Source organism: Puma concolor, chromosome B2 (assembly GCF_028749965.1).
Source record: "Puma concolor isolate L17-30 chromosome B2, mPumCon1.1.hap2, whole genome shotgun sequence".
Taxonomy (NCBI): Eukaryota; Metazoa; Chordata; class Mammalia; order Carnivora; family Felidae; genus Puma; species Puma concolor.
Window position 1 is genome coordinate 530,158 of NC_141671.1, and position 26,099 is coordinate 556,256.

The window sequence follows — 26,099 nt, forward strand, 5'->3', positions numbered from 1 at the left end:
AAAAGTACACAGTATATAATACTTTGATCTTTAAGTAGGTAATCATGGAAGCTCCGAGATTATAGCCACTAGGTTAGCCTGAGTATTCATCTATAAAAATAGTTTTCTAAAAATGCTTAAAAGAATTCTGGAAACAGACTACATCAGGACCAGCAGAAGACAGAGTGATGCAGGGACTGCCGAGTGTAAGACAAGGAAGTGATTTTCACATGTAGCTTCAGGTGAGGGGCATCTCTCAGTTATTCCTACGGCCAGGACTAGCTGGGATGGGAGCTGCTGCAGAGGGCAGCCAGCTCAAGGAACACCCTAGAGAAATGTTCCCACACAGGTAAAAACCCCTCTGAGGCTGCAGGACGGAAACTGATGCATACAGGAAGCTGTGAGCACACAAAAAGCCTGATGGACATGTGGAGCCAAAGAGGGCTGGAGCTGGTGGGTTCTTCCAAATGCTGCTGACCTACCAACATTTATGCTGGGGAAGGGGTCCCTGGGGGAATGCTGGCCTCAGGCTTGCTCCAGAGGAGCCTGACTCAGGCCAGAGAGAGGGGCCTACTTGGGGAGGAGTGCTAGGATTACTGAACACAAGGTGCTTCAGGGGCCTAGGAGGGTCAGAAGACTGTCTTCTGACCCACCAATACTTAACGTCAGTGAAGAGTTGTGGAACAGAGCCAGTCTTTCCAAGATGTATTCTGTCGCATAGCCAAAGCCTCTTCCAGTCTATGGGGCTGGAGACGTCCAGAAAGATATCGTTGCCTGGTGGTAGGACCTAGTGCCGCAGATCATTCTGGGAAGCTGGCACAGGGGATGATTTGCATAATGAAGTCACCACCAAACCACTGCTTAAATCCAGTCCCTGGCCTTCTTTTTCTGCTCTGTAGTCCAGAAACATTTCCTTAAAAGCCAGAAAATCTGTGAACGTGAGCAGCATGTCAAATGTCACCAGCCACTTCATCGTTATGGTGCTGCAAAGTTGTGGTGAAAGGTGCCATGTTAAATCCAGGAATCCGCTCCAGCAGCTGTTCTTCAATATACTTTTCTACCAAAGAAATATATTCGTTAAAAATAGGTGTGTAGGTGAGTTTATTCTCTTCTGTGTCTTCAAACTCCTGGTAGTACTTGTCCATGAAATTCCTCTGTAATAACTGGAACTCGTCATCCATGATAATGTCCTCTAAATATCCAACCAGAGCATCAAATTCTGCATCAGAGGCAGAAGAGAAGGACAGAGCGAAGCTCTCTTTCTCTAGGAAAACAGCCGCCGTCGCGGCTGCCTCCTTCTCCTCCACGCGCGAGCAGGACCGTAGGCCTCTTTTTTTTTTTTTTTAATATATTTTTAAATATATATATTTTTTACATTTTATTTTATTTTTGATAGAGAGAGACAGAGCACAGGTGGGGGAGGGGCAGAGAGAGACAGAGGCACAGAATCCGAAGCAGGCTCCAGGCTCCGAGCTGTCAGCACACAGCCCCACGCAGGGCTCAAACTCACAAACCGGGAGATCATGACCTGAGCCGGAAGTCGGACGCTTAACCCACTGAGCCACCGGAGGCGCCCCAGCCCCTCCGCCTCTTATCCCGCCCGCGGCCTGGGCCCAGCCTGCGCTCCGCTCCTTAGGGCCCCAGCCGGCACCTGGGAGGCCTCGCCGCCAAGGCCGCGGCCGCTCACGGCCTAACGAGTTGGGCCCTGCGTGTGTGGCCCCGCGCTTCAGGCTCCCCGGCGGCAGCCGCGCCGGCTCGACCCCACGCGGGGCCAGGCCTCTCTCGGCGCCCAGGTTCTGCGCGCTGCAGCCGCCGTGAGGGACTGGCGTCAGTTACCCGCAGCCCGGAGGCGCGCCCCGCCTCCAGAAGACAGGATTTTTGAAGACACTCATCACTTACACTCACATTTTATTTCCCTGAGTCACGTGGTCCCGATGTAATTAGAAGGTAGATATATTTATATCCCTATAAAAGGTCTTCATCTTTTTTCTGGAAGTTACTTGGAAACGATCTGATACTGCTGGCTCTTTTGAGGATTTGTTAGGTGAGACCAGGGCCGTTGCGAATGGCTGAGGGTGATTACTGCCCCGGCTGGGGTTTTGGGGCGCCGACCCCAGTGTCCATGATCCTTACGTTTAAGTCTGGCTGCTGGGAAGTCACAGCGTCCCTAGCCCTTGTGTAAGCTCGGGGACCGTGTCCTCCACTCCCTCAGCCTGGACAGTTTCCTGCGGGCTCGTGCCGACCGTGCTGCTGGACACTCAGCTGGACACTGGCCCTCTGCAGGATCCAGAGATGATTGTCTCTGTTTCACAACGTCGTCTCTCACCCTTTACAGCCTTTACCTTTTAGAGTCGTTCTAGACTCTCAGCTTTGTGTCCTTATTTATTCACATCTCTGTTTTCTTCTAGATTTGTACTCTTTGAGAACGGGCCAATGTCTTACTCACTTCAGATTGCCTCTTCCAGTTCAGTGGCTTACATACATGTGACATCAATAACTATTCACTGAGTAAAGGAATAAACATTTGCAACATAAGTGAAACCTCACTATTGGAACAGTTAATTAAAATGCCACTGCCTTCCTTGTTTTATAATGTTTACGCATTTTTAACAATCTAATTCTTTTAAGGCAATGGGTGTTCTTTTATTCTTATTCTGTTTGGCTGCTATAACAAAATACGATAGGCTGTGGCTTATCCAGAACAGAAATCTATTTATCACAGTTCTGGAGTCTGGCAGTTCCAACGTCAAGCAGCCAGGAGACCCTTGTGTGGTGTGGGCCTCCTGGTTCACAGACAGCCGTGTTCACTGTGCTCTTTGCTCATGGGACGAGGGACCAGGGGGCTCTGAGCCCGTCCACAGTCTCCCCCTCTCCACCCAATCAGCTCCCGAAAGCTCACATACAAATACTAACACATGGAGAGTAAGTTCCACGTATGAATTTTGGAAGGACACAAACATTCAGTCTATAGCAGGTGGTTAATCCAAAACAGTAATAAAAATTGTGATCAGAGGGAAACCTTGATTTGTTCCTGACTCTTTTGGGAAGTGTCTAGTTCTCCTTCCGTAAAAACAATAATATGACTTTGTTTCGTCGTAAATATTTTTACCTATTGAATGTGCTCGCCTGCTGTTCTTTCTATATCACAAAGCATTTTTCTATTTAATGACTTACTGATATTTGCAGAAATTTACAATATAATATTTAACCAATTCACTAATGTTTCAGTAATACTTTCATGAATGTTAAAAAAATTTCTTTTTTAATCTTGTTTTTAACCCTGCACCAAATTGATTTGCCTGCTTGGCAATACACATACGATAATTCACTTAGTGATGTATTTAAATATATAAACTTGTAAAATACCAGGCAGAATTCATGAAGAAGTATTAATTACATTTGTAAAATTAAATATTCAGTTCTTTTTTTAAATTTATTTTTTTTAAATACATCCAAGTTAGCATATGGTGCAACAGTGATTTCAGGAGTAGATTTCCTAAGCCCCCTTATCCATTTAGCCCATCTCCCCCCATCCCTCCAGTAACCCTCTGTTTGTTCTCTATATTTAAGAGTCCTTTATTATGTTTTGCCCCCCTCCTTGTTTTTATATTATTTTTGCTTCCCTTCCCTTATGTTCATCTGTTTTGTATCTTAAAGTCCTCATATGAGTGAAGTCATATAATATTTGTCTTTCTCTGACTAATTTCCCTTAGCATAATACTCTCTATTTCCATCCACTTAGTTGCAAATGGCAAGTAGCTATTGAGTTCTTTTTTTGCTTAAATCTCAGGGTTTTGCTCTACTATATCTATAATACTGAAGATAAATCAAAATATATCCCTAGGGTTTGGGGACAGCCTCTCACATCAGCACTAAACATTTTTGAAAACCCATGTTTTTGTTTAAAAATGTATGCAACTTCCACACAATAATATATCCCTGATCACTTCAATACAAAATAGTTGTTTTAATGTTCAGTTATTTTTAAGTCTATCTAGACCTTTAAACAAAACTAACAAACCCAAGAAGATGTAGCATTTTTGCCTAGTGACTTCAAATACCCTTTGAGAGATATACCGCTTTACTAGAATTAATAAATTAAACCCATAAACATTTTTTCTTAATACATACTAGGCTACATTTTATATTTTAGAGAGTACTGATTTGAGGTTCCATGTTAAAATGACTCATGAATTCGAGAAACACTACAACCAAAAAGTTTTTTAGTGGTTTAAAGAAACCAAGGAGAAACATTGAGGTGACAGACTGTCTTTCCCTTGTATAACCAGGAGCCTTTATTTTGCAAAATCTTTTTCCTCCCTGTTCCACCTTCATCTGACTTACAGCTGGGCCACGGACAGTGATGTGTTCATGGTACATCATTAACAGGAGCAGAGCCTCACACCGTCCCTTCAGGAAGGGGGTTAGTGCAGTGGGCATCGGGGAGGGAAAAAAGAGCCATACCTTGACCTAATTACGTTAGTGTATTTACTAAATGTCTATCATGCAAAAGCATTGTAAAGAAATCTGCAGATATGTAAGGCATTAAAACATGAATATTACAGGGGGGTTTGGGAAGGAGGTCTCCTGACAGGCAGTGAACACAATAAAGTGTTCAAACAGAAGCCACTGCAGGACACAGCCCTTAGGGTTGTCAGTTTTTTTTTTAATGAAGTTTAATATGCTGAGCTAGAAATGTCCAGGATTGATGCTGATATGTGGGGAGGCGGAGGGTCCTAGGAAATACCCATGGCAGGATTGATGGTGATATGTGGGGAGGGGAAGGAGGAGGGTCCAAGGAAATACGCCATGGCAGGATTGATGCTGATATGTGGGAGGGGGAGAGGGAGGAGGGTCCTAGGAAGCACTCCATGGCATGTGGTAATCTCCATTTACTAGAGTATTTTATCTCCGGGGAGAGATTTTATGCATGTTTTGTGTTATCATTAACATTCGCAATTCCAAATTTTCAGAATCTATGACAAGATATTGAAGCTGATACACCCTTAATGTTCCCAGCCATATACCAGTTTAATCCAGATTCTAGAATTCAGTCAGTCAGTGTATTTATTTCCCCAAATTAAAGAACCTTGTAAAATACACTGAAGGATTCTCAGAAAATTATTCATGTTGATTAAGACCGTTGAGTGTATATTATTAAGGGACTCTGATCCATTAGTGTAAAATAACTACAAAGAACTGAAATGAAATAAGTAAAAATTATTAAATGTATTTATGGATGGGTAGACTTTGGAAAGGATAATTTTATACAGAAACCTCAATAATGTGTATTAAAAGGGAGACAATTACATAGAAATTGTATTGATAAGTCAGAATAAGTGCTTAGTCCATGATTTTATAAATCTTCAAATTGAAAATGCATTAGAGCTCTATGAATTTAGAATTAAATTTTTATTATCTAGATTTGCTTGGGGCACCTGGGTGGCTCAGTCAGTTAAGCGTCTAACTTTGTCTCAGGTCATGATCTTGCGGTCCATGAGTTCGAACCCTGTGTCAGGCTCTGTGCTGACAGCTCAGAGCCTGGAGCCTGCTTCGGATTCTGTGTCTCCCTGTCTCTCTGTCCCTCCCCTGCTCATGCTCTGTCTTTCTCTCTCAAAAATAATAAACTTTAAAAAAATTATCTAGATTTAGTTTATAGGAAACAGAGTTACAATATTAAATATTAAAGTCAATGTCCTGTGAAGAACATAATTTCACACACCTTTGAATTAAGGCAAATGTTAGCACCCCTTTTTAGTGGCAAAGGAACTGTAGTCAAAGATGATGAATTTTGTCCCCTAAAGGCACACATGCCTCCGTTGAGGGGGTATATATACCCATTCATGAAATGTGAGATTTGATTTTCACTTCAGGCAATAGCATTGAGTTTTTGCTGAATTCACTCTATTTTGACTAAAATGTATGTGTGAAACAATTTATAGCCAGGAGTTATAAAACATTTTTTAAAAAATAAGTCTGATAGATGAACTAAGGCTTTGCATTCAACATCATATTCCCCTAACTCCCACACTGAAGCAGGACACGTTCACATGGTGAAAGAAGCTACTTTGTCAAACTCTCTAGTCACTAGTACAGTTTCTTGACTTAGAATATTTCCCACTGTTCACTGTGCTTTGTTTTGTCTCTTGGCCCCGAGTAACTTCTGTTTCATTGACCATGACCTCATTGTTGTTTATCATAACAAAAACTGACTTGGGTTTCAGGTCAAAATAGTGTGTACTTAAAATCACTGACTCTAAATTTTTTCATGGATTTTTCCCTTTGCATATTTCTATTTTAGATGCTTTTGACCTCAGTGCCTCTTGTGTTCACTTGCTTTTGGGTCCAAGGCCCTCATGGGTGACACAGTTGGTCACCAAATGCCAGAGGATGACTGCATGGTGTCAATATGTGTTGATTAAAGTCGACTCAAGATGGCAGTGGCATGGTTGTTGTTTTTTTAAATACGTGATTATTTCTAATTTTTTGGGGATTCATTTAGAAATAATGCAGGCCAAATATATTTTCTAAATATATTTTTGCCTAGTTATTGAACCAATTTCCCCTCTGAAGCTAAGTTAGCCAGCAGTTAGGGTTAACTAGTAGCCAAGGTTGGGGAGGAAGGTGGCATGACCTTATGGGATTCGTATTGTAAGACAGGTGTTCTCATAAGTGGAAAACAGCTCTGAGGTCACCCAGACTTGTTGCTCCTTTCTGGTCCTGCTCCATCTGTGAACTTCATGACACATGATGCAGCATTGTCTCATAACTTCATGCCCAGAATCTTCCCTGAAAGGCTGACACATCCCTCCTTGCTTTGTGGGTCTCCTTTCCAGAGATCATCCTGTCTTGACCCAGAACTCCTTGGTCAGTGCCCTTCCCAGGGCAGCTTTCACATGCTTGTTCCTCAGTGTGTAGATAAATGGATTGAGTGTGGGAGTGACAATCCCATAGAAGAGAGCCATGATCTTCCCCCTATCATGAGAGTAGCTAGAGGGAGGCTGGACGTACATACTGATGGCTGTGAAGTAGAAGAGGGACACGACCAGCAGGTGTGAAGCACAGGTATTGAAGGCCTTCCAGCGACTTTCAGCAGAGCGGATCCTCATTACTGCCCGAGCAATGAGCACATAGGTGCCCAGGATGAGGGTGAGGGGCACCAGAAGCAGCAGCGCCCCCAGCACGTTGAGCTCAGCCTCATTCACATGAGTATCAGCACATGCTAGTTTCAAAAGAGCAGGAACTTCACAGAAGAAATGGTCCACCACCCTGTGTCCACACCGTGGGACCACCACGGTGAGGGTGGACTGCACAAGGGAGTTGGCAAAGCCACTGATCCAGGTCCCAGTGGCCATGTGGATGCAGCGTCTGTGACTCATGATGATTGGGTAGTGCAGGGGCTTGCAAACAGCAGTATAGCGATCCAAGGCCATGATGGCTAGAAGTATGCATTCAGTAGAACCCAAGGCCAAGAAAATGTAGAGTTGGGCCACACAGCCACCATAGCTAATGGTCTTTTCTGGTCCCCTAAGGTTGACTAACATCTGTGGCACGGTGCTGGTAGTGTAGCAGAGGTCCAGTAGAGACAGATTAGAGACAAAAAAGTACATGGGACTGTCAAGCTGGGGGTCTAGGCGGGAAACAAGGATAATGGACACATTCCCAAATAGGGCAAAGATATAGGCCACCAGAAAGATTACAAAGAGTGGTGTCTCCAGCCAGGGGCGGTCGGAGAATCCCAGTAAGATGAAGTCATCTCGAGAGCTCTGATTGTTGATCCACATGTTGTCATGGACAGGTGAAGTGCTAGCTGGAACCTCTAAGTGCCCACTGCCAGGCACGGGTGTCAGTGGTAAGAGGGAGATGCTGAGAAGTAGGGACATGAGGTGGTGAGCTGGGCTTCCCATTTCTGCTGTGATCTGCACCTGCACCTTGATTATGGTGACACATTGAGTCAACATTGCCAATGTACCACTGAAAGATCCTTGAGAGAGGAATAAGGAGAGCACCAGCAAAATAGGAAGTGTGGCTTCCCTTGTGGGTGCTGTCTGGTTAGCTACTCACCCCTTTCGGGATTTTGTATCTTCCAAAAAGTTTCATAGAACTTCCATCACCTGTACACGTTATGAATATTTAACGACAACAATGGAGTACAGATTAAAGCAGAGTGGGGAGGAGGTGGAGCTTCCCAAATACAAGTGAAACAGAGGTCAGCTTGAGGGTCAGCAGGTGATGACCTTCCTTAGACTGACCCGGTCACAATCTTCCTGGGAACTGCCCTGCACAGATTTTACGTTATGGGAGTTTGCACTTTTAGGACGCCGCTCACCCCTTCCCAGCCTAATTCTCATCCTATTCAGAAAATTTTTAAATAGAGGGAAGAAACAAAAAGTTCAAACAGGATGATATACACACAAAACAATCCTCAAAACCTCACTTGCTGAAAAAATGTTACTTGAAAAATATCTGGATAAATGTGAGGCAAGTTTTACCTCTGAGGGAGGGAGGCATCCAGAAAGAGGTTCAGATGTTTGGCTCCCTGAGTTTCAGGGCTAAATATGAATTTCTAACCCTTCAGGATAGCCATTTAAATTTAGCCCCCCCCCCAACTTTATTCTCCTCTCTCACTCACTGTCACATATTCCTGCCTCCTGGTGCACCTGCACCTTCCCATCCAGATCACACAGCTCTTTATTATGCAACAATTGGATGATGTGCATGGAGCTAGAGAGTAGAATGTAAGCAAAATAAGTCACTCAGAGAAAGACAAATACCATATGATTTCACTCATATATGGAATTTAAGACACAAAACAAATGAGCAAAAGGAAAAAAAAGACAAACTAGGAAACAGACTCTTAACTTACAAAGAACAAAGTGAGGGTTGATGGAGGGAGGCGGGTGGGGGATGGGCTAGATGGATGATGGGCATTAAGGAGGGGGCACTTGTGAGGAGCACTGGATGTTGTATGTAAATGTTGAGTCACTCTGTTGTAGACCTGAAACTATATTACACTGCATGTTAACTATAGCAGAATTAAAAAAAAATCCAATGAGTACTTTTTCCGTTCCCTAAAATCCTAAATTCCTTTCAGTTTTGCTCCCATTTATGGCAAATTCGTGTTGTATTTCTCTCTAGTTATTTTATAAAAGGCATTTTCCTTCTTGCTTCAAACCTGACCATTCCATTTTGCAGGAGTGTGACTTTGGAGATGTCACATCATCTTTTTTTGTGGTTCAATTTCTCAGCTTTAGAATGACCCTAATTTTCTCATAGGACAGAGTGATACAGTGTAAACGGCACATGTAACTCAATTCTTTTCATATGTTGATAATTCAGTAGCTTTTAATAGTTATTATTTCTTTCCCTACTCATGAATTCCCTAACGTACTGGAATTTTCTCAACTTCTGTACACAGAGTATGTGATATTTGCAATCAATGGGTGATGGGTCAGGAGGACAACTCTGGAACCCCTCTGCTCCTCCTTCTCCCTTGCCCCCCACTGGTGGGATCCGTGTGCTTGCGTGGCTGGGTCCTATGCTGCTGTCACTGGGTTATGAAATCAGACAGAGGGGAATAACAGAAGGCAACAGAAGGCAGGGAAACGTGTCTGCTTCAAGCCCAGACCTCAGAATCACTAAATCCAGACCTGACTCCTTCTCGCACTCACAGCGTCTGTTTTTTATGGACAGAACCACAATTCTTTCAGTGCCCAGAGCAGAACCCTTATCTGTGAATTGCAATTGCCTGTGTCCCAGGCTGTCAAGTGGGACCAGTTCTTCTTTCACACTGTCTGTCACATCGATCCATGAAATCTGTATCTACTCAAACATATCACAGCAGACACAGAATATAGTTCCATGCTCCATAGTCTCTAGCTGTCCAGCTGTTCTCCCCACTTACAAGTTCTCATCTTCATAGAGACCCAGCACGTTTGGAAAAGTCTTTCCTTAGTTCAGACCTGACCATGCACAGCTCAGAATTCTTCAGTGAATCTCCACACACTATATCACAACACAGCCTTAGACTCGAGGGCTCCAGCCATCCGGACGTACCCACAATCCAGCCCACTTCTCCTTCCCACTTTGTGGGAACACCCACTGCTTTCTGTCCTGTGAGCATCATTTCAGGTTAAAAAGGTTCCTAAGTATGCCCCACCCTCTTTACTGACCCTCCAGAACAGTGTATTTGTAATTCTCCTGTGACACACAATACATTTTATTTTATGTGCATATACCTATATATGTGTGTGTATATATACTTATATCCCTGTTTTAGTACCTGGCCCCTTTTCCGACTGGACTTAATACATACTCTCTAAGAGTAGGGGTGTGACTTCTAGAAGCAAGTTTAGACGATGGGTATTTCCCACCTTTTAATTAATTGGAATTCAGTTAAAGCCTGAAGCTCTGAAATGCTTCCCTCTGGAGTTGTGGTGGGTTAGATCACTCCAGCATCTTGACGTTATGATTTCCTTTCACTCATGGCCTCAGTGGGTCTCACTGATATTTCATCACCACAGAACTAGATACACCAGCTGCTTCTCTACTCCCTGACCAAGAAGCCAGGGCAGAGTGAAATATGCCCACATTACTCGTAATATAAACATTCTAAGTGTTTTATTGCCATATTTTGGTGTTCATTTCTCCTGTGATTCACTTCAGATATTTCTTCTTAATGTGATGTCTACGAATCGTCCCTACGGCCTGATGCCATGCCTGGATGCCATGTACTGGATTCCCTTGTTCTAAACAGTCTTGGATTTGTTTGAATGGTGGGCCTTTCAGATCTCAGTTGGTTCCCACACGAAGTCAGTACCTTATTATCTACAAACTTTGTAATGTAAATCACAATTTCAGTCTAGAGGAGTGGGGAAAAGGCACATCTTAGGATATTTAAATGAAAATACAAGGTCCCAAAGGTAAACAACACTAATAGCAAACAATTGCATTTCTCCACAGCTTTCCTTATAACAGAATAATGTATAACAAGGATCTGCAAATACCAGAATGTTCGTATCTAACTTTCCATAATATATAAATGTATATAAGTTTTGTGTATGTATATATAATCGATTTTGTGCATATAATAAGCCCTCCTCACATGTATGTTTCATTTGTTCTCATAATAATCCCCTAAAGTAAGAATACTTTTTTAAATGATAGAACAGAGAAAACTCAGGCACCAAGAGGCTACAGGACTTGCTCAAGCACATAAATCTGGTAAATTTAGAAGCAAAGATTTGAATAATATGTGATTTGAATCCTACATCAGTACACTTTTCTTTCTTCTTTTTTTTAATGTTTATTCATTTTTGAGAGAGAGAGAGAGAGAGAGAGCAGGAGTGGGGGAGGGCAGAGAGAGAGAGAGAGGGAGACACGGAATCGGAAACAGGCTCCAGGCTCTGAGCTGTCAGCACAGAGCCCGACACGGGGCTCGAACTCATGAACTGCGAGATCATGACCTGAGCTGAAGTCGGAGGCTCAAGCGACTGAGCCACCCAGGCACCCCAATACACTTTTCTTAATTCCATTGTTTTCGCAAAAAAAATGTCAGTGGCCGTGAAATCAATATTTTTTAATTATTTTTTTTTTACTCTACAGTTCTATTCCTGAATGCTTCCTTCCCCAACTGTATGGAGCAGCAAAGCAAGGTTCCCTCTGATTTTGACTCTCCTTCCCTCTCCCAAACCGTTGCGTTGTTGACCTGGTGCTGGGCTGTAAAATCTATCAGGTTGTTTGCTTGGGACAGAGAGGGGCTGTTGGGGAAGACTGACCTCAGGCTCAGACGTGACTCCCAGACCCTGGTCTGCTGTCTGGATTTCCTTTGGGCTCTGTGCAGCGTCAACCCCGCTCCCCTCACCTACTGAAGGGTCAAGGCACCAGCTCCCAGTTATGGCCATCCTCAGGCCCCGCAGCCTCCCGCAGCGCTTTCCCCTGAGTATGCATGCTGTGATTCCATGTAAGCCTCTGAGACTCAGCATAATTAACGTCTGCCACCAACATGCCTGGGACAGAATAGCCAGAGGGACCAGCAAGTGAGACAACCTCAGAAGCAACCAAGATAAAGTTTCCGACCAAGTACAAACTTTGGGCAAGTTCAGAAAGTCACCTCAGAGGAAATTAAATCCATTCCAATAAGACTTGGTCTTAGTGGTTGTTCAGATGATTTTTATAATATCGATTATGAATTAGGTAAAATTACTCCTTACATATGCTCACTATTCTGAGAAAAATAAGAACTTCATTCAGTCACAAAATTCATCTTTCTAAAATGATTTTTACATGTGTCTCTCCCATAATGGCTCTTCATTCTAACTCATATTTATCATACAAGGTATTTAATAAACATAAGATATTTATTAATTCATTTGGTAATCATAGCCACTGTATAAATTAGGGAAGCACATTTGAACTATTCCTATTTAGCTGATGGCAGTCCCCAAACTCAGAAAAATCAAAGAACGTGCCCAAGATCATAGCCACGTAGACAGGGAGCAAGACAGATGCTCCCAAATTTGATCTAGATTTTCTTCTTCCAAGCTACTGAGCATTGCCAATCTATACTCCTCAGGGCGAGCCACCAAAATGAACATTCAGCATAGATTTTTGCTCCTATCTCCTTTACATTAGCCTTTATTTCTCCTTCTATCACACCTTTGGGGCAGCAGAAGGCACAGTGGGAGTGAAACGATGTGATTGTCCACACAGGACACCTGTCAGCCTCTGTGTTCTCTATCCTGTCACGAGCCGCCTGCTGGGCACATTTCTTTGTTTCTTTATTTAATATAATTTATTGCCAAGTGGCTTCCATACAACACCCAGTGCTCACGCCAATAGGTGCCCTCCTCAATGCCCATCACCCACTTTCCCCTCTTCCCCACCTCCCCATCCACCCTCAGTATGTTCTCTGTATTTAAGAGTCTCTTATGGTTCGCCTCCCTCTCTGTCTGAAACTATTTTTTCCCCTTCCCCTCCCCCACGGTCTTCTGTTAAGTTTCTCAACTTCCACATATGAGTGAAAACATATGATATCTGTCCTTCTCTGACTGACTTATTTCACTCACTCAGCATAATACTTTCCAGTTCCATCCACATTGCTGAAAATGGCCAGATTTCATTCTTTCTCATTGCCAAGTAGTATTCCATTGTATATATAGACCACATCTTCTTTATCCATTCGTCAGTTGATGGACATTCAGGCTCTTTCCATATTTTGGCTATTGTTGAAAGTGCTGCTATAAACCTTAGGGCACATTTCTAAACCCTTCTGTCTTGATAGTCCTGCTGACACCTGCCTGCTCCCCAGGCTGCCCTGAGGCTCCAGTTCTGGCTCTTACCAGCTGCCTCGCCAGTCCTCTGAGAGCAGCTTCACCCCCCTTCCTTGGCTTCCTCCCATCCTTCTCGTCTCACGTCTTCCAAAAGTTTACCCATCTGTTCTTGGCTGTCGGTCCCTCTCCAGCCTGCTTGTCCTTATAGATTCACATCAGCTTTTATGTAATGTAATTTTTATGGTGTTTAGAAAGGAATGGGAATCAACATTTCTGTTCAATTTACTGTGCCTAATCAGAACTCTGTTTTAAAAATGTTTATGTTGCTGCTTATGAGGATAAAACAATAGAAAAATGTGTGCTAAGCTCAAAAAATGCATCTCAACTTTTTATTCAATAAAGATTTGTACAGTTATAAAAACGTAGTATGTAGTATCATTTTTATTCCTGATGTATATCACTGGGAGCCAGTGACCTGATTTCCACCATTCAGAGATGATGCTGTCTGGTCTGGTCCTCCGTGTGTCCAGGTCATTTTTGCCTGAAAAGTGATTCTTTTATTCCTTGTATTTGCAGTTTTATGTCTTTCTTCCAAGTGTTAGGCACTGGTCAGGAGGTCTATGCTTTGTTATGAATCTCTCAAACACACAGGCATTCAGTGCACTTGCCTTCTTGTTTTATTTTGTATCTGTTATGACCTTTTAACTATTTCACAAATGAAGAAATGTATTTTATAAGAATATTTTATGTTGCTTGCAAACAGTGATAGAAATTGCCAATGGCTACATTTCAGCTTGTATTTATTCAGAAAACATTGGGGAGGATATTTTTATTTCATAGGTCAACTACTTTAAATTCATTGTTGGCCAGGTTAATAGTAGCACAGTTTCCTGTAGAGAGTAATTCCAAACACAATGAATAGACTAGATGCCTTTTGGCAATGACAGCTTCAGCTCAGTTACCACCATTAAAGCCTTGTGTCAAAAAGAAAAAAAAAAAATAGGGGCACCCGGTCGCTCAATTGGTTGAGCATCAGACTCTTGATTTTGGCTCAGGTCATGATCCCAGGGTCGTGTGTTCGAGCCCTGGGTCAGGCTCCTTGCTGAGCGTGGAGCCTGCTTGGGATTCTCTCCTCTCTGCTCCTCCCCCACTCACACTCTCCCTGAAAATAAATAAGCATTAAAAAAAAAAGATGTGTGTCACACTTTCTATAAGTATGCAGAGAAAAAATAAGTCATATGTTTTTTCCATATTATAGAGACCCAAAAAAGGATTCATTTACCCATATTTTCGGGTGATTGATTTTCCATTCAGATGTAAGCATAAGTGGGCATCTAATTACTGACGAGGTAAGAATTCGAGTTAGAACAATTGAAAATAATAAGCACATATTGGATCCAAATAGGAGGAGAGTACAAGACTGAAGAGCTGTTAACTGATATTTATTGATCACTCCTTTCGAGGTCCTTTTCCTATTGTTTTGTGCCAGTCTCAGCCTATCAATAACCAGTATTGTGGTCGGAAGGGGCCTTGTGGTTCCTCTGATCGCAAGATGCCTGTAGCCACGGCCAACAGGAACAAGTCACTGTCCCTCGCTGTCCCCGAGAGAGCGGGCCTGGGCTCTGCGTTTACTGAAGGAGGGGGGTCTAGACTGTCACGGGTTTGCCCTCTTTCGGTGAAAACAGGAGTGGAGTTAAAAGTGCAGCATCAGGGGCGCCTGGGTGGCGCAGTCGGTTAAGCATCCGACTTCAGCCAGGTCACGATCTCGCGGTCCGTGAGTTCGAGCCCCGCGTCAGGCTCTGGGCTGATGGCTCAGATCCTGGAGCCTGTTTCCGATTCTGTGTCTCCCTCTCTCTCTGCCCCTCCCCCGTTCATGCTCTGTCTCTCTCTGTCCCAAAAATAAAAAAAAAAAAAAAAAAAAAAAAACGTTGAAAAGTGCAGCATCAGAAGGACAGGATGCCCCAAACGGTCTCGTTTACCTAAGTCAATCAGGACCTGCAAACAAAGGAGCCTGGGAAGTGGGGCCTCCGGCGGCTGGCCACACAAACTACACCCCTTTTCACCCTGACCCGACGTAATAAGCTCATTCTTTTCCTGCGCACGAGTGAACTCAGACAAAAAAACAAAAAACAAAAAAACCACTTCAATAAAAATCCCACAGGCTCAGAAAGGAAGCCTTGCAGTTAAAATCCAGATTCTCTGATCCAATCTGTCTACAGGGCCCCACAAGGTGAATGAAAGCTTTTCCTGCGATAAAGAGGAGACTGTTGTTCGAGATGGCGGCGGTCAGGAATCGTTGGCGTATTGGTGGGGAGGGTGGAAAGCAGGCGCAGCTGGGAGGGGTCGTTGGGCACGTGGAGAAACGTGCCGGAACAGGTGGAGTGCGGCAGGAGGGAGGGCCGGCTGCCTTGAAGTCACAGTGGTGGGGGACCGCGGGGTCCCGCAGAAGCCAGAGCGGGCGGGCCAGAAGGGCCCCGGAGGCTCGTCGTGAAGCAGTTTTCCTGAGACGTGAGTGTCAGGAGCCGAGGTAAAATCTATCACACAAAAAGGTAAATAAGGGAGAAAGAACTGTTAGAAGGATACAATGCGCTCAGTCTGTGGCTTATGAGAAACCGTGTAAATGAGGAGGATTCAGGAGGACATTGATGTTTCATGTACGTAAATACCGTTTCAGCTCCTCAACCATAATTTTGAAGTGATTTTTTTTCCTCAAGGATTTTTTTTTTAAGTTTATTTTGAGAGACAGCGCGAGTGTAGGGGAGGGGCAGAGAGCGAGGAGACAGAGAATCAATCCCAACCTGAAAGCTCTGAGCCCCACGGGGGGGGGGGGGGGGGGGGGGCGGGCGGCCCGGTCCCCAGAACCGCGAGATCGTGACCTGAGCTGAAACCCAGAGTCTGACACTCAACCCACTGAGCTGCCGGCAGAACCCCTTTCCCCAAGGGTATTTGTTATATAAACGACAGTCAGCTTCTGGAGATTTTAGTGGTTCTTTTTCCTAGAAAATGGCAAACATTTGGCTCTTGGAAGTAATAAACATTTATATCTATGTTCTAAATGTTTAATCATTTATATCTGTGTTCTAAATGTTTAATCATTTATATCTGTGTTCTAAATGTTTAATCATTATGCACACATAATTTCAAAAGTATTTCTTTCACGGACTAGTTAACTCTTTTAGTCCACTAGCTTATTAATATAAATTCACGTGATGCATTTATTTTCTTCTTCCAAGATTTTTTAAAATGTCAGTTAACATGCGTGTAGCACTAGTTTCAGGTGTAGCACACAGTGATTTCACACATGCAGCACCTGGTGCTCCTCAGGACCAGTGCCCTCTTCATCCCCATCACCTGTTCCCCCATCCTCCCACCTCCCATCAGTGTGTTCTCCGTGGGTAACAGTCTGTTTCTTGGTTTGCCTCTCTCTTTCCCGTCTCTGTTTATTTGTTGGGTTTCTTAAATTCCATGCATGAGTGAAATTGTATGGTATTTGCATTTAGAACATACAGTGATGCTGTAACCGTGATGCATTGGGGCAGCACAGCATAACATATTAGCTTGTCCAATCACTTGTACGCCTGACACCAGTGTAGCGTTGTGTGTCAAATATACTCAAGTTAAGTAAATAAATAATAAAAATATCTTAACATGTTCAAATTAAAAAAAAAAAAAAACCACCCAACCTCCTGGCCTGTTCTGGTGCATGGTGTTGAGGAAGGAGTCAGCTTCTGGGCCTGCATGTTGATGACTGGGTAGCTGAATCTCAACATGGGGATAAGGGTCAGGGAGAGGAGGTTCCCTGGTGGCGTGTAAGTTAGTGGCCTCAGCATAGATGTTTTACCTTCTAGAAGATTAAAGAGGCCGAGATTTGTAATGGGCTTTTGAAAGTCCAGTTGTAAATGAAAATGTTTAAAATACACTCACTGAGACAAAGCGTATTTCCAAAGACCATCACTGTGTGTCATGTTTAAGACAAATGGGCACATGTCCTCAGGCTTCACAATTCTTCCCTCATAATAACTGCACATCTTGAAATTGTTTTGTTACTTGTGAAAAATAATCATGAAAGTAAAATATATTAAGTCATTCTCAATGATTAACCCTTATGTTCATGTAACATAGCATGTGACAATATACTTGCAGATCTGGGTCTGGGCATCCAACAGCAGCACAGGTGCAGAATGGTCTTTCAAAAGAGAGAAAGGAAGTGATACTATAACAACAATATAAAAGGGCCCCAAGGAACACACTGGTTTACATGTATACTTTCTAATTCTAATAAATGCACCCCCAGTAACGCACATACATACCGCTGAGCACAAACACATGGGCATGCTCACACCTCTGCCCATCCCCTTTCACTGTCAATTCCCATCTATACATACTCTACTCATTCTTCCTTTTTAAAAATTTCTTTAATGTTTATTTTTGAGAGAGAGAGGCAGAGCGTGAGTGGGGAAGAGGTAGAGAGAGTTGGAGACACAGAACCCAAGGCAAGGTCCAGGATCTGAGCTGTCAGCCCCAACGCGGGGCTCGAACTCACGGACCGTGAGATCACAACCTGAGCTGAAGTTGGACGCCTAACCGACGGAGCCCCCCTCGCGCCCCATTCATATGTCTCTTAAGTTCAGTGAGGGGCTCTGCCATCTGTGTCTCTCAGGGTCACAGCCTGACTGGTGTCCACACCCCTGACAGGCTGGCAGAGGGAGAGGAAGGCTCCAGAAGGACTTTCAGGGGAAGCCAAGCATTCTGGCCTGGAATTAACAGAGTGGGAGAAAGCGGTAGATATTGACTGTTCAGTGAACATGATGAATGGATTTATAGTAATTGCCCCAAAATACATAAATGTGAGAAGCTGAATGAAACAGCCTTTAGCTATGGAGTAAACTTTGCTGTCGCCCGTGTCCTTTTCCCTCCACAGTTTTCCACTGGCAAGTTCACAGCCCGTGCCTAAGGCGAGAGTAGCACACACAAGGTGGAGACAGAGACCCTCATAGCTCTCAATTCCCCTGCAGGTTCTCCAGCTGGACCAGGCCTGATGACAGACACTTCAATGACAGACATGAGAATACTTTATTACTTAAACGTGGGCATTTTTACCACTTAAAAATGACCAGAAAGATCATGGGACATTGTAAAGACGGAGTCCAGGGGGGAGAGAGCCAGCACATGGCAGGCAGGAAGGGTGAGGCACCCACACACTGCTCTCACCTTCACCAAATCAGCAGGTAAGTGTGGATTGAGCTCTGCTGGGTGCCAGGCTCCCCACCAAGCACGTTACACACATCATTTCACGCATCACTCACTGGCACTATTGTTCCACTCAATAAAGATGAGGAAACCTTATCTTCTAGAGGAGAAATATCTTGCCCAGGTTCTGGAACCTACGCTGATCTGACTCCAGAGTCTGTGATCTTACAAAATACAAGATGTGCTGCCAGAGTTCACAGGAGAGTCTAACCTCCTTCACAAAGCACAGGAGTCCTCCTTCTTTTTTTTTTTTAAACATGAAATTTATCGTCACATTGGTTTCCATACAACACCCAGTTATCATCCCAACAGGTACCCTCCTCAATGCCCATCACCTACTTTTCCCTCCCTCCTGCCCCCCCCCCCCCATATCAACCCTCAGTTTATTCTCAGTTTTTAAGAGTCTCTTATGGTTTGGCTCCCTCCCTCCCTAACTTTTTTTTTCCTTCCCCTTCCCCATGGTCTTCTGTTAAGTTTCTCAGGATCCACATAAGAGTGAAAACATGGTATCTCTCTTTCTCTGTCTGACTTATCTCACTTAGCATAATACTCTCCACTTCCATCCATGTTGCTACAAATGAACAGATTTCATTCTTTCTCATTACCAAGTAGTATTCCATTGTATATATAAACCACAGCTTCTTTATCCATTCATCAGTTGAAGGACATTTAGGCTCTTTCCATAATTTGGCTATTGTTGAGAGTGCTGCTATGAACATTGGGGTACAAGTGCCCCTATGCATCAGCACTCCTGTATCCCTTGGGTAAATTCCTAGCAGTGCTATTACCGGGTCATAGGGTAGATCTATTGTTAATTTTTTGAGGAACCTCCACACTGTTTTCCAGAGTGGCTGCACCAATTTGCATTCCCACCAACAGTGCAGGAGGGTTCCCCTTTCTCCACATCCTCTCCAGCATCTATAGTCTCCTGATTTGCTCTTTTTAGCCACTCTGACTGGTGCGAGGTGATATCTGAGTGTGGTTTTGATTTGTATTTCCCTGATGAGGAGCGACGTTGAGCATCTTTTCATGTGTCTGTTGGCCATCTGGATGTCTTCTTTAGAGAAGTGTCTATTCATGTTTTCTGCCCATTTCTTCACTGGGTTCTTTGTTTTTCAGGAGTGGAGTTTGGTGAGTTCTTTATAGATTTTGGATACTAGCCCTTTGTCTGATATGGCATTTGCAAATATCTTCCCCCATTCCATTAGGTGCCTTTTAGTTTTGTTGTTTATTTCCTTTGCAGTGCAGAAGCTTTTTATCTTCATGAGGTCCCAATAGTTCATTTTTGCTTTTAATTCCCTTGCCTTTGGAGATGTGTCAAGTAAGAAATTGCTGTGGCTGAGGTCAGAGAGATTTTTTTCCTGCTTTCTCCTCTAGGGTTTTGATGGTTTCCTGTCTCACGTTCAGGTCCTTTATCCATTTTGAGTTTATTTTTGTGAATGGTGTAAGAAGGTGGTCTAGTTTCATCCTTCTGCATGTTGCTGTCCAGTTCTCCCAGCACCATTTGTTAAAGAGACTGTCTTTTTTCCCATTGGATATTCTTTCCTGCTTTGTCAAAGATTAGTTGGCCATACTTTTGTGGGTCCAATTCTGAAGTGTCTATTCTATTCCATTGGTCTATGTGTCTGTTTTTGTGCCAATACCATGCTGTCTTGATGATTACAGCTTTATAGTAGAGGCTAAAGTCTGGGATTATGATGCCTCCCACTTTGGTGGTGTTCTTCAAAATCACTTTGGCTATTTGGTGTCTTTTGTGGTTCCATACAAATTTTAGGATTGCTTGTTCTAGCTTCGAGAAGAATGCTGGTGCAATTTTGATTGGGATTGCATTGAATGTGTAGATTGCTTTGGATACTATTGACATTTTAACAATATTTATTCTTCTAATCCATAAGCACGGAATGCTTTTCCATTTCTTTGTATCTTCAGTTTCCTTCATAAGCTTTCTATAGTTTTCTGCATACAGATCTTTTACATCTTTGGTTAGGTTTATTCCTAGATGAATATGGATGCAAAAATTCTCAACAAGATACTAGCAAATCGAATTCAACAGCATATAAAAAGAATTATTCACCATGATCAAGTGGGATTCATTCTGGGGCTGCAGGCTGGTTCAATATTTGCAAATCAATCAACATGATACATCACATTAATAAAAGAAAAGAACCAGATGATCCTTTCAATCAATGCAGAAAAAGCTTTTGACAAAATCCAGCATCTTTCTTAATAAAAACCCTCAAGAACGTTGGGATAGAAGGAACATACTTAAACATCATAAAAGCCATTTATCAAAAGCCCACAGCTATTATATCATCCTCAATGGGGAAAAACTGAGAGCTTTCCCCCTGAGATCAGGAACACGACAGGGGTATCCACTCTCACCGCTGTTGTTTAACATAGTGTTGGAAGTTCTAGCATCAGCAATCAGACAACAAAAGGAAATCAAAGGCATCCAAATTGGCAAAGATGAAGTCAAGCTTTCACTTTTTGCAGATGACATGATATTATACATGGAAAACCCAATAGACTCCATCAAAAGTCTGCTAGAACTGATACATGAATTCAGCAAAGTCGCAGGATACAAAATCAATGTACAGAAATCAGTTGCATTTTTATACACCAATAATGAAGCAACAGAAAGACAAACTGATCCCATTCACAATTGCAACAAGAATCACAGGAGTCCTTTTGTAATGGGTCCTTTCATCCCCTAGGAACTTCCTGCCACTTCCCAGAGTCTCTCCCCTAGCTATAACTGAGACCTTGAGTTCCTTGGAAGATTCTTTCTTCTCACAAATCCACTGATTAGCACATGAAAGATGACTGGGCATTTCAGAGGATGAGGTCATGGGCGATCAGCCCAGGATCAAGGCCACACTTCTAAAGTCTCCAAGCTTTTTCATCCAAGGATGAGGTTTGGTGAGATTTTGAGAACTAGATGTGGTGTGTGGTTCATAACCTCAATAAAAGGAAAAGATATTCAGAAACTTCTGAGTGTTTAAATATTAACTGAACAAGCTGATCATAGGATAAATAGGGCATGTTGTAGGAGAGATAAATTAGGTAAAAATGGTGGAGAACCTGGAACTTTATTTGTTAATCATTAGGGGCCATTTCAGTGAGAGTAGTGGGGTCATGTATGGGAAATAATTCTTACAGAATAATCAGACTTATCATGGAGAAAAAATAAGATCTGAAAGAAACAGCTTGGAGACTTTAGAAGTGTGGCTGTGATCCTGGGCTGGAGGGTGACTGCCAAGCTCCTGGAGTGGGTGGGTGGGTGGGTGGGTGGGCTCTGCTGTAAAGCTGAAGGACCATGGCACAGCAGAGGTCATGACCTCTGACCTTCAGACCACACTGCCCATCTGACTGCAGCCCAGGCCAGGCCTTCACCAGTTGTGTTAGAGCAGGGAGAGCATGTGAATTAGAGCGACAGGTGAGGAGGGTGAGGGGTGCTGCTGGGACCCCGTGCATGTGTGGGGCCTGTGCGCCCCCTCCCCGCACCGTGCAGAGGTTATCCAGGGCTGGGGGAATTAGCAGGAAGAGTGGCCTTAGACGTGATTGAAAGCCTGAGGTTGAATGTTAAATGGGTGACGAAGGTCTAAGTGCCCAGAGGTTTGGAAGCATGTGTGTGGTTACAGGTAGAATTCTTACTGGTGGTTCTATTAACATGCAAGTGGCCTTGGGCTAATGTCACATTTCTTTGTCACAACAGCTTGTAAATTAGCGGCCACTGTCACCACAGTAGTGCTGGTGAGGACCCTGACTGGCCTGGGGCACTCGGGCACGAAAGCGCCTCCAGGGTCAGGCAGCTGGACATGCTGGCCTTCACACAGAGTCACATCGTGCAGAGCCCAGGCTGCTCAGTCAACACCACCCTGCACAGTGGAGCTGGGCCATCCAGGGCACAGGCCAAAGAAGGCAGGTCTGGGCTGGGCTGTCTAGGGCACCGGCCGGGGAAGGCGGGTCTTGGCTGGAATATTCTCATATTCTGTTTATTCCTAATAATGTTCAACATGAAATGCCAATTTCTCCCAGATTGATGTTTTTACTTTTGATGATTAGAACTCTTATTTCAACCATTTCAATAAGCACTAAGACCCAGGGCGAGCACAAAGCGGGTATTTCCATCACCTCCAGAGAGTAGCATAGTTTATGTACTTTTAACATTATTATTTTGGTCAAATGTTTAAGATTTATTTTTAATAACAATCATGTCCATGGAATCATGGCATGAACAGAATCCACATGTTCCAAATGCCATTATAAATCAACCCCGTCACCAGGAGCAACACCATTGCTGGCTAAGGAGACAGTTTCCTGATATCAGTTTCTCTGTGGCCTCGAAGATGGTTTATGTGCACCTTTTGCAGAGCCCGAGTGCCCAGAAAACAGGAGACACACTCCTTTCAATTTTAAGGCTCTGCAGTAATCCTCTTTGTCATGAGCTCTGACCTCCATGTCCACAGGGCATCATGCTGGCCCTGTGTCTGCCGTGCTGACCTCTGACTGGGCAGCGTCCACCACAGAGCTGCTCCCACCCTTTGAGGCTGCACAGGGGACAGCTGTGTCCCCCTCTTCCGGGCAGCCCCCGAGCCCTAATTTGTCTTCAGGGTCATTCTTCACTTTTCTTGAAGGAGAAAACACATTCACAGCCACACTGCCCCATTTCCCAGCCTGTAGAATCCCAGGAGTCTGACAACCTTGCCTTCTTTTTTTCATCTCTGTGCCCGTTGGTCCAATTTATCAGTGTCTCTGCTGGTGTAATCCTGTCTTCTTCTGAGATGAATGAGGATTATCCAAATCTTCAAGTTCTGATTCCTTCACCTCCAGTTTATGTCTCTCCTCTTGCATTTTACTGTTGGAAGCAAGGAGACAGCACCTCACATGATGGAAGCAGGTGCGTGGCCTTTCTGGCTGGCAAACTCCACGATGCCTAGAGTGGAAGACTCTTCTCACTGCCCCTCCATCCCAGAGCTCATGATGGGAGGCTACCATGATAGCAGAGGGCTGGTTACAGACACCTTCACAGCAAAGTGCATGTGTATGTGCATGTGTGTATGTTCAGAAAGTGGCATAGGATTGATTGCCTCCCAATGACACAGAAGTGCAAGCCTCTAAGGCCCTTCTCTCTCCAGAGACAGGAGTTTCCCTGTGATATAGACGGGATGCTGCCTGGGAAGGAGCTCCAGCAATGTGTGAGGAGTGAACTCGCCAACCTCCATCCACCTGCAGGGTGATTGAGCCAAGAGATCACAGCTTATAGGCTGCCCACACGCAGATTCCCCACTGCCTGTCCCAGAATTCTGATCAAGACTGAACTTTTCATCACAGCCTCCAACAGCTTCTGGATTGACATTCTTCCTGGAAGGTAGGGCTGTTTTTCTCATGTGTGGATAAAGATAAAGGAAGTTTATTTTAAAAGTCCAGGCCATCCAGAGCTGGTTCCCTTTAGCAGCGAACAGGATGAGGTTTTCATGTGTCTCAACATCCACTATATTTTTAATCATGGAAAATTGACTCTCTCCTTCTCTTTGCAGACATAAATCCCCTCATTGGCATCTTGGTTCACAGAAATGTGAAAAGAGAGTTTCAGTATGGACTCACCTGGGAAAATGTGGGTTATTCTTGGAGCAGAAATACCCCAGGACAAAATCGTGGTGATGTAGTGTTGCATTGGGCCAAGTGGGCCCCCCACGCACTGTGTTTCTTGTAGACCCAGTAGCCCCAAGCTTTCCCTCTTCACAGTTTGGGGGAGGAAACCTAGCAGCTAAATCAAAGTCAATTCTGTACCACACAATTCAGGGTTTTACTTTACCACCAAACCACGTGGTCACAGGGACATATGGTAAACACAGTGACTACTTCCTTTGTTTCAATTAGTTTCCTTCCTTTGTTTCAATTCTGGAAGGAGGGTTGAACTCACCCAAAACACAGCAGTTTCACTCAACCAGAGTTCAAACTGCAGCTGATGATTGCCATGAGTACTGAGGAAAATAAACAACTTATTCTCCTTAAGTGGATTATATGACGATTGCCTAAGATCAGCTATAATGGCCGAGGGCTCTTAGAAATACAGTTATATTTTCTGGTCAGGTTATTGTTTTTTTTTTTTTTTTTTTTTTTTATTTATATATGAAATTTATTGTCAAATTGGTTTCCATACAACACCCAGTGCTCATCCCAAAAGGTGCCCTCCTCAGTACCCATCACCCACCCTCTCCTCCCTCCCACCCCCCATCAACCCTTAGTTTGTTCTCAGTTCTCAACAGTCTCTTATGCTTTGGCTCTCTCCCACTCTAACCTCTTTTTTTTTTTTTTTTTTTTGTTCCCCTCCCCCATGGGTTTCTCTTAACTTTCTCAGGATCCACATAAGAGTGAAACCATATGGTATCTGTCTTTCTCTGTATGGCTTATTTCACTTAGCATCACACTCTCCAGTTCCATCCACGTTGCTACAAAAGGCCATATTTCATTTTTTCTCATTGCCACGTAGTACTCCATTGTGTATATAAACCACAATTTCTTTATCCATTCATCAGTTGATGGACATTTAGGCTCTTTCCATAATTTGGCTATTGTTGAGAGTGCTGCTATGAACATTGGGGTACAAGTGCCCCTATGCATCAGTACTCCTGTGTCCCTTGGATAAATTCCTAGCAGTGCTATTGCTGGGTCATAGGGTAGGTCTATTTTTAATTTTCTGAGGAACCTCCACACTGCTTTCCAGAGCGGCTGCACCAATTTGCATTCCCACCAACAGTGCAAGAGGGTTCCCGTTTCTCCACATCCTCTCCAGCATCTATAGTCTCCTGATTTGTTCATTTTGGCCACTCTGACTGGCGTGAGGTGATATCTGAGTGTGGTTTTGATTTGTATTTCCCTGATAAGGAGCGACGCTGAACATCTTTTCATGTGCCTGTTGGCCATCCGGATGTCTTCTTTAGAGAAGTGTCTATTCATGTTTTCTGCCCATTTCTTCACTGGGTTATTTGCTTTTCGGGTGTGGAGTTTGGTGAGCTCTTTATAGATTTTGGATACTAGCCCTTTGTCCGATATGTCATTTGCAAATATCTTTTCCCATTCCGTTGGTTGCCTTTTAGTTTTGTTTGTTGTTTCCTTTGCTGTGCAGAAGCTTTTGATCTTCATAAGGTCCCAGTAGTTCATTTTTGCTTTTAATTCCCTTGCCTTTGGGGATGTGTCGAGTAAGAGATTGCTACGGCTGAGGTCAGAGAGGTCTTTTCCTGCTTTCTCCTCTAAGGTTTTGATGGTTTCCTGTCTCACATTCAGGTCCTTTATCCATTTTGAGTTTATTTTTGTGAATGGTGTGAGAAAGTGGTCTAGTTTCAACCTTCTGCATGTTGCTGTCCAGTTCTCCCAGCACCATTTGTTGAAGAGACTGTCTTTTTTCCATTGGATGTTCTTTCCTGCTTTGTCAAAGATGAGTTGGCCGTACGTTTGTGGGTCTAGTTCCGGGGTTTCTATTCTATTCCATTGGTCTATGTGTCTGTTTTGGTGCCAATACCATGCTGTCTTGATGATGACAGCTTTGTAGTAGAGGCTAAAGTCTGGGATTGTGATGCCTCCTGCTTTGGTCTT

General features: G+C 43.7%; 1 protein-coding gene and 1 pseudogene across 1 annotated transcript; both read right to left on the reverse strand.

Annotated features, from left to right (window-relative positions):
- Positions 1-740: 740 nt before the first annotated feature.
- On the reverse strand, positions 741-4,352 carry LOC112853725 (ADP-ribosylation factor-like protein 2-binding protein pseudogene; annotated as a pseudogene).
- A 2,146-nt stretch (positions 4,353-6,498) lies between these two features.
- Positions 6,499-8,017, reverse strand: LOC112853541 (olfactory receptor 2B6-like). The gene has a single exon (XM_025917095.2). The coding sequence runs from the start codon at positions 7,938-7,940 to the stop codon at positions 6,819-6,821; it is 1,122 nt and encodes a 373-aa protein (XP_025772880.1). The 5' UTR covers positions 7,941-8,017; the 3' UTR covers positions 6,499-6,818.
- Between the last annotated feature and the right edge of the window lie 18,082 nt (positions 8,018-26,099).

Coding starts and splice junctions, on each gene's coding strand:
- LOC112853541 (XM_025917095.2), bottom strand. CDS start 7,940: ATGTTGACTCAATGTGTCACCATAATCAAGGTGCAGGTGCAGATCACA.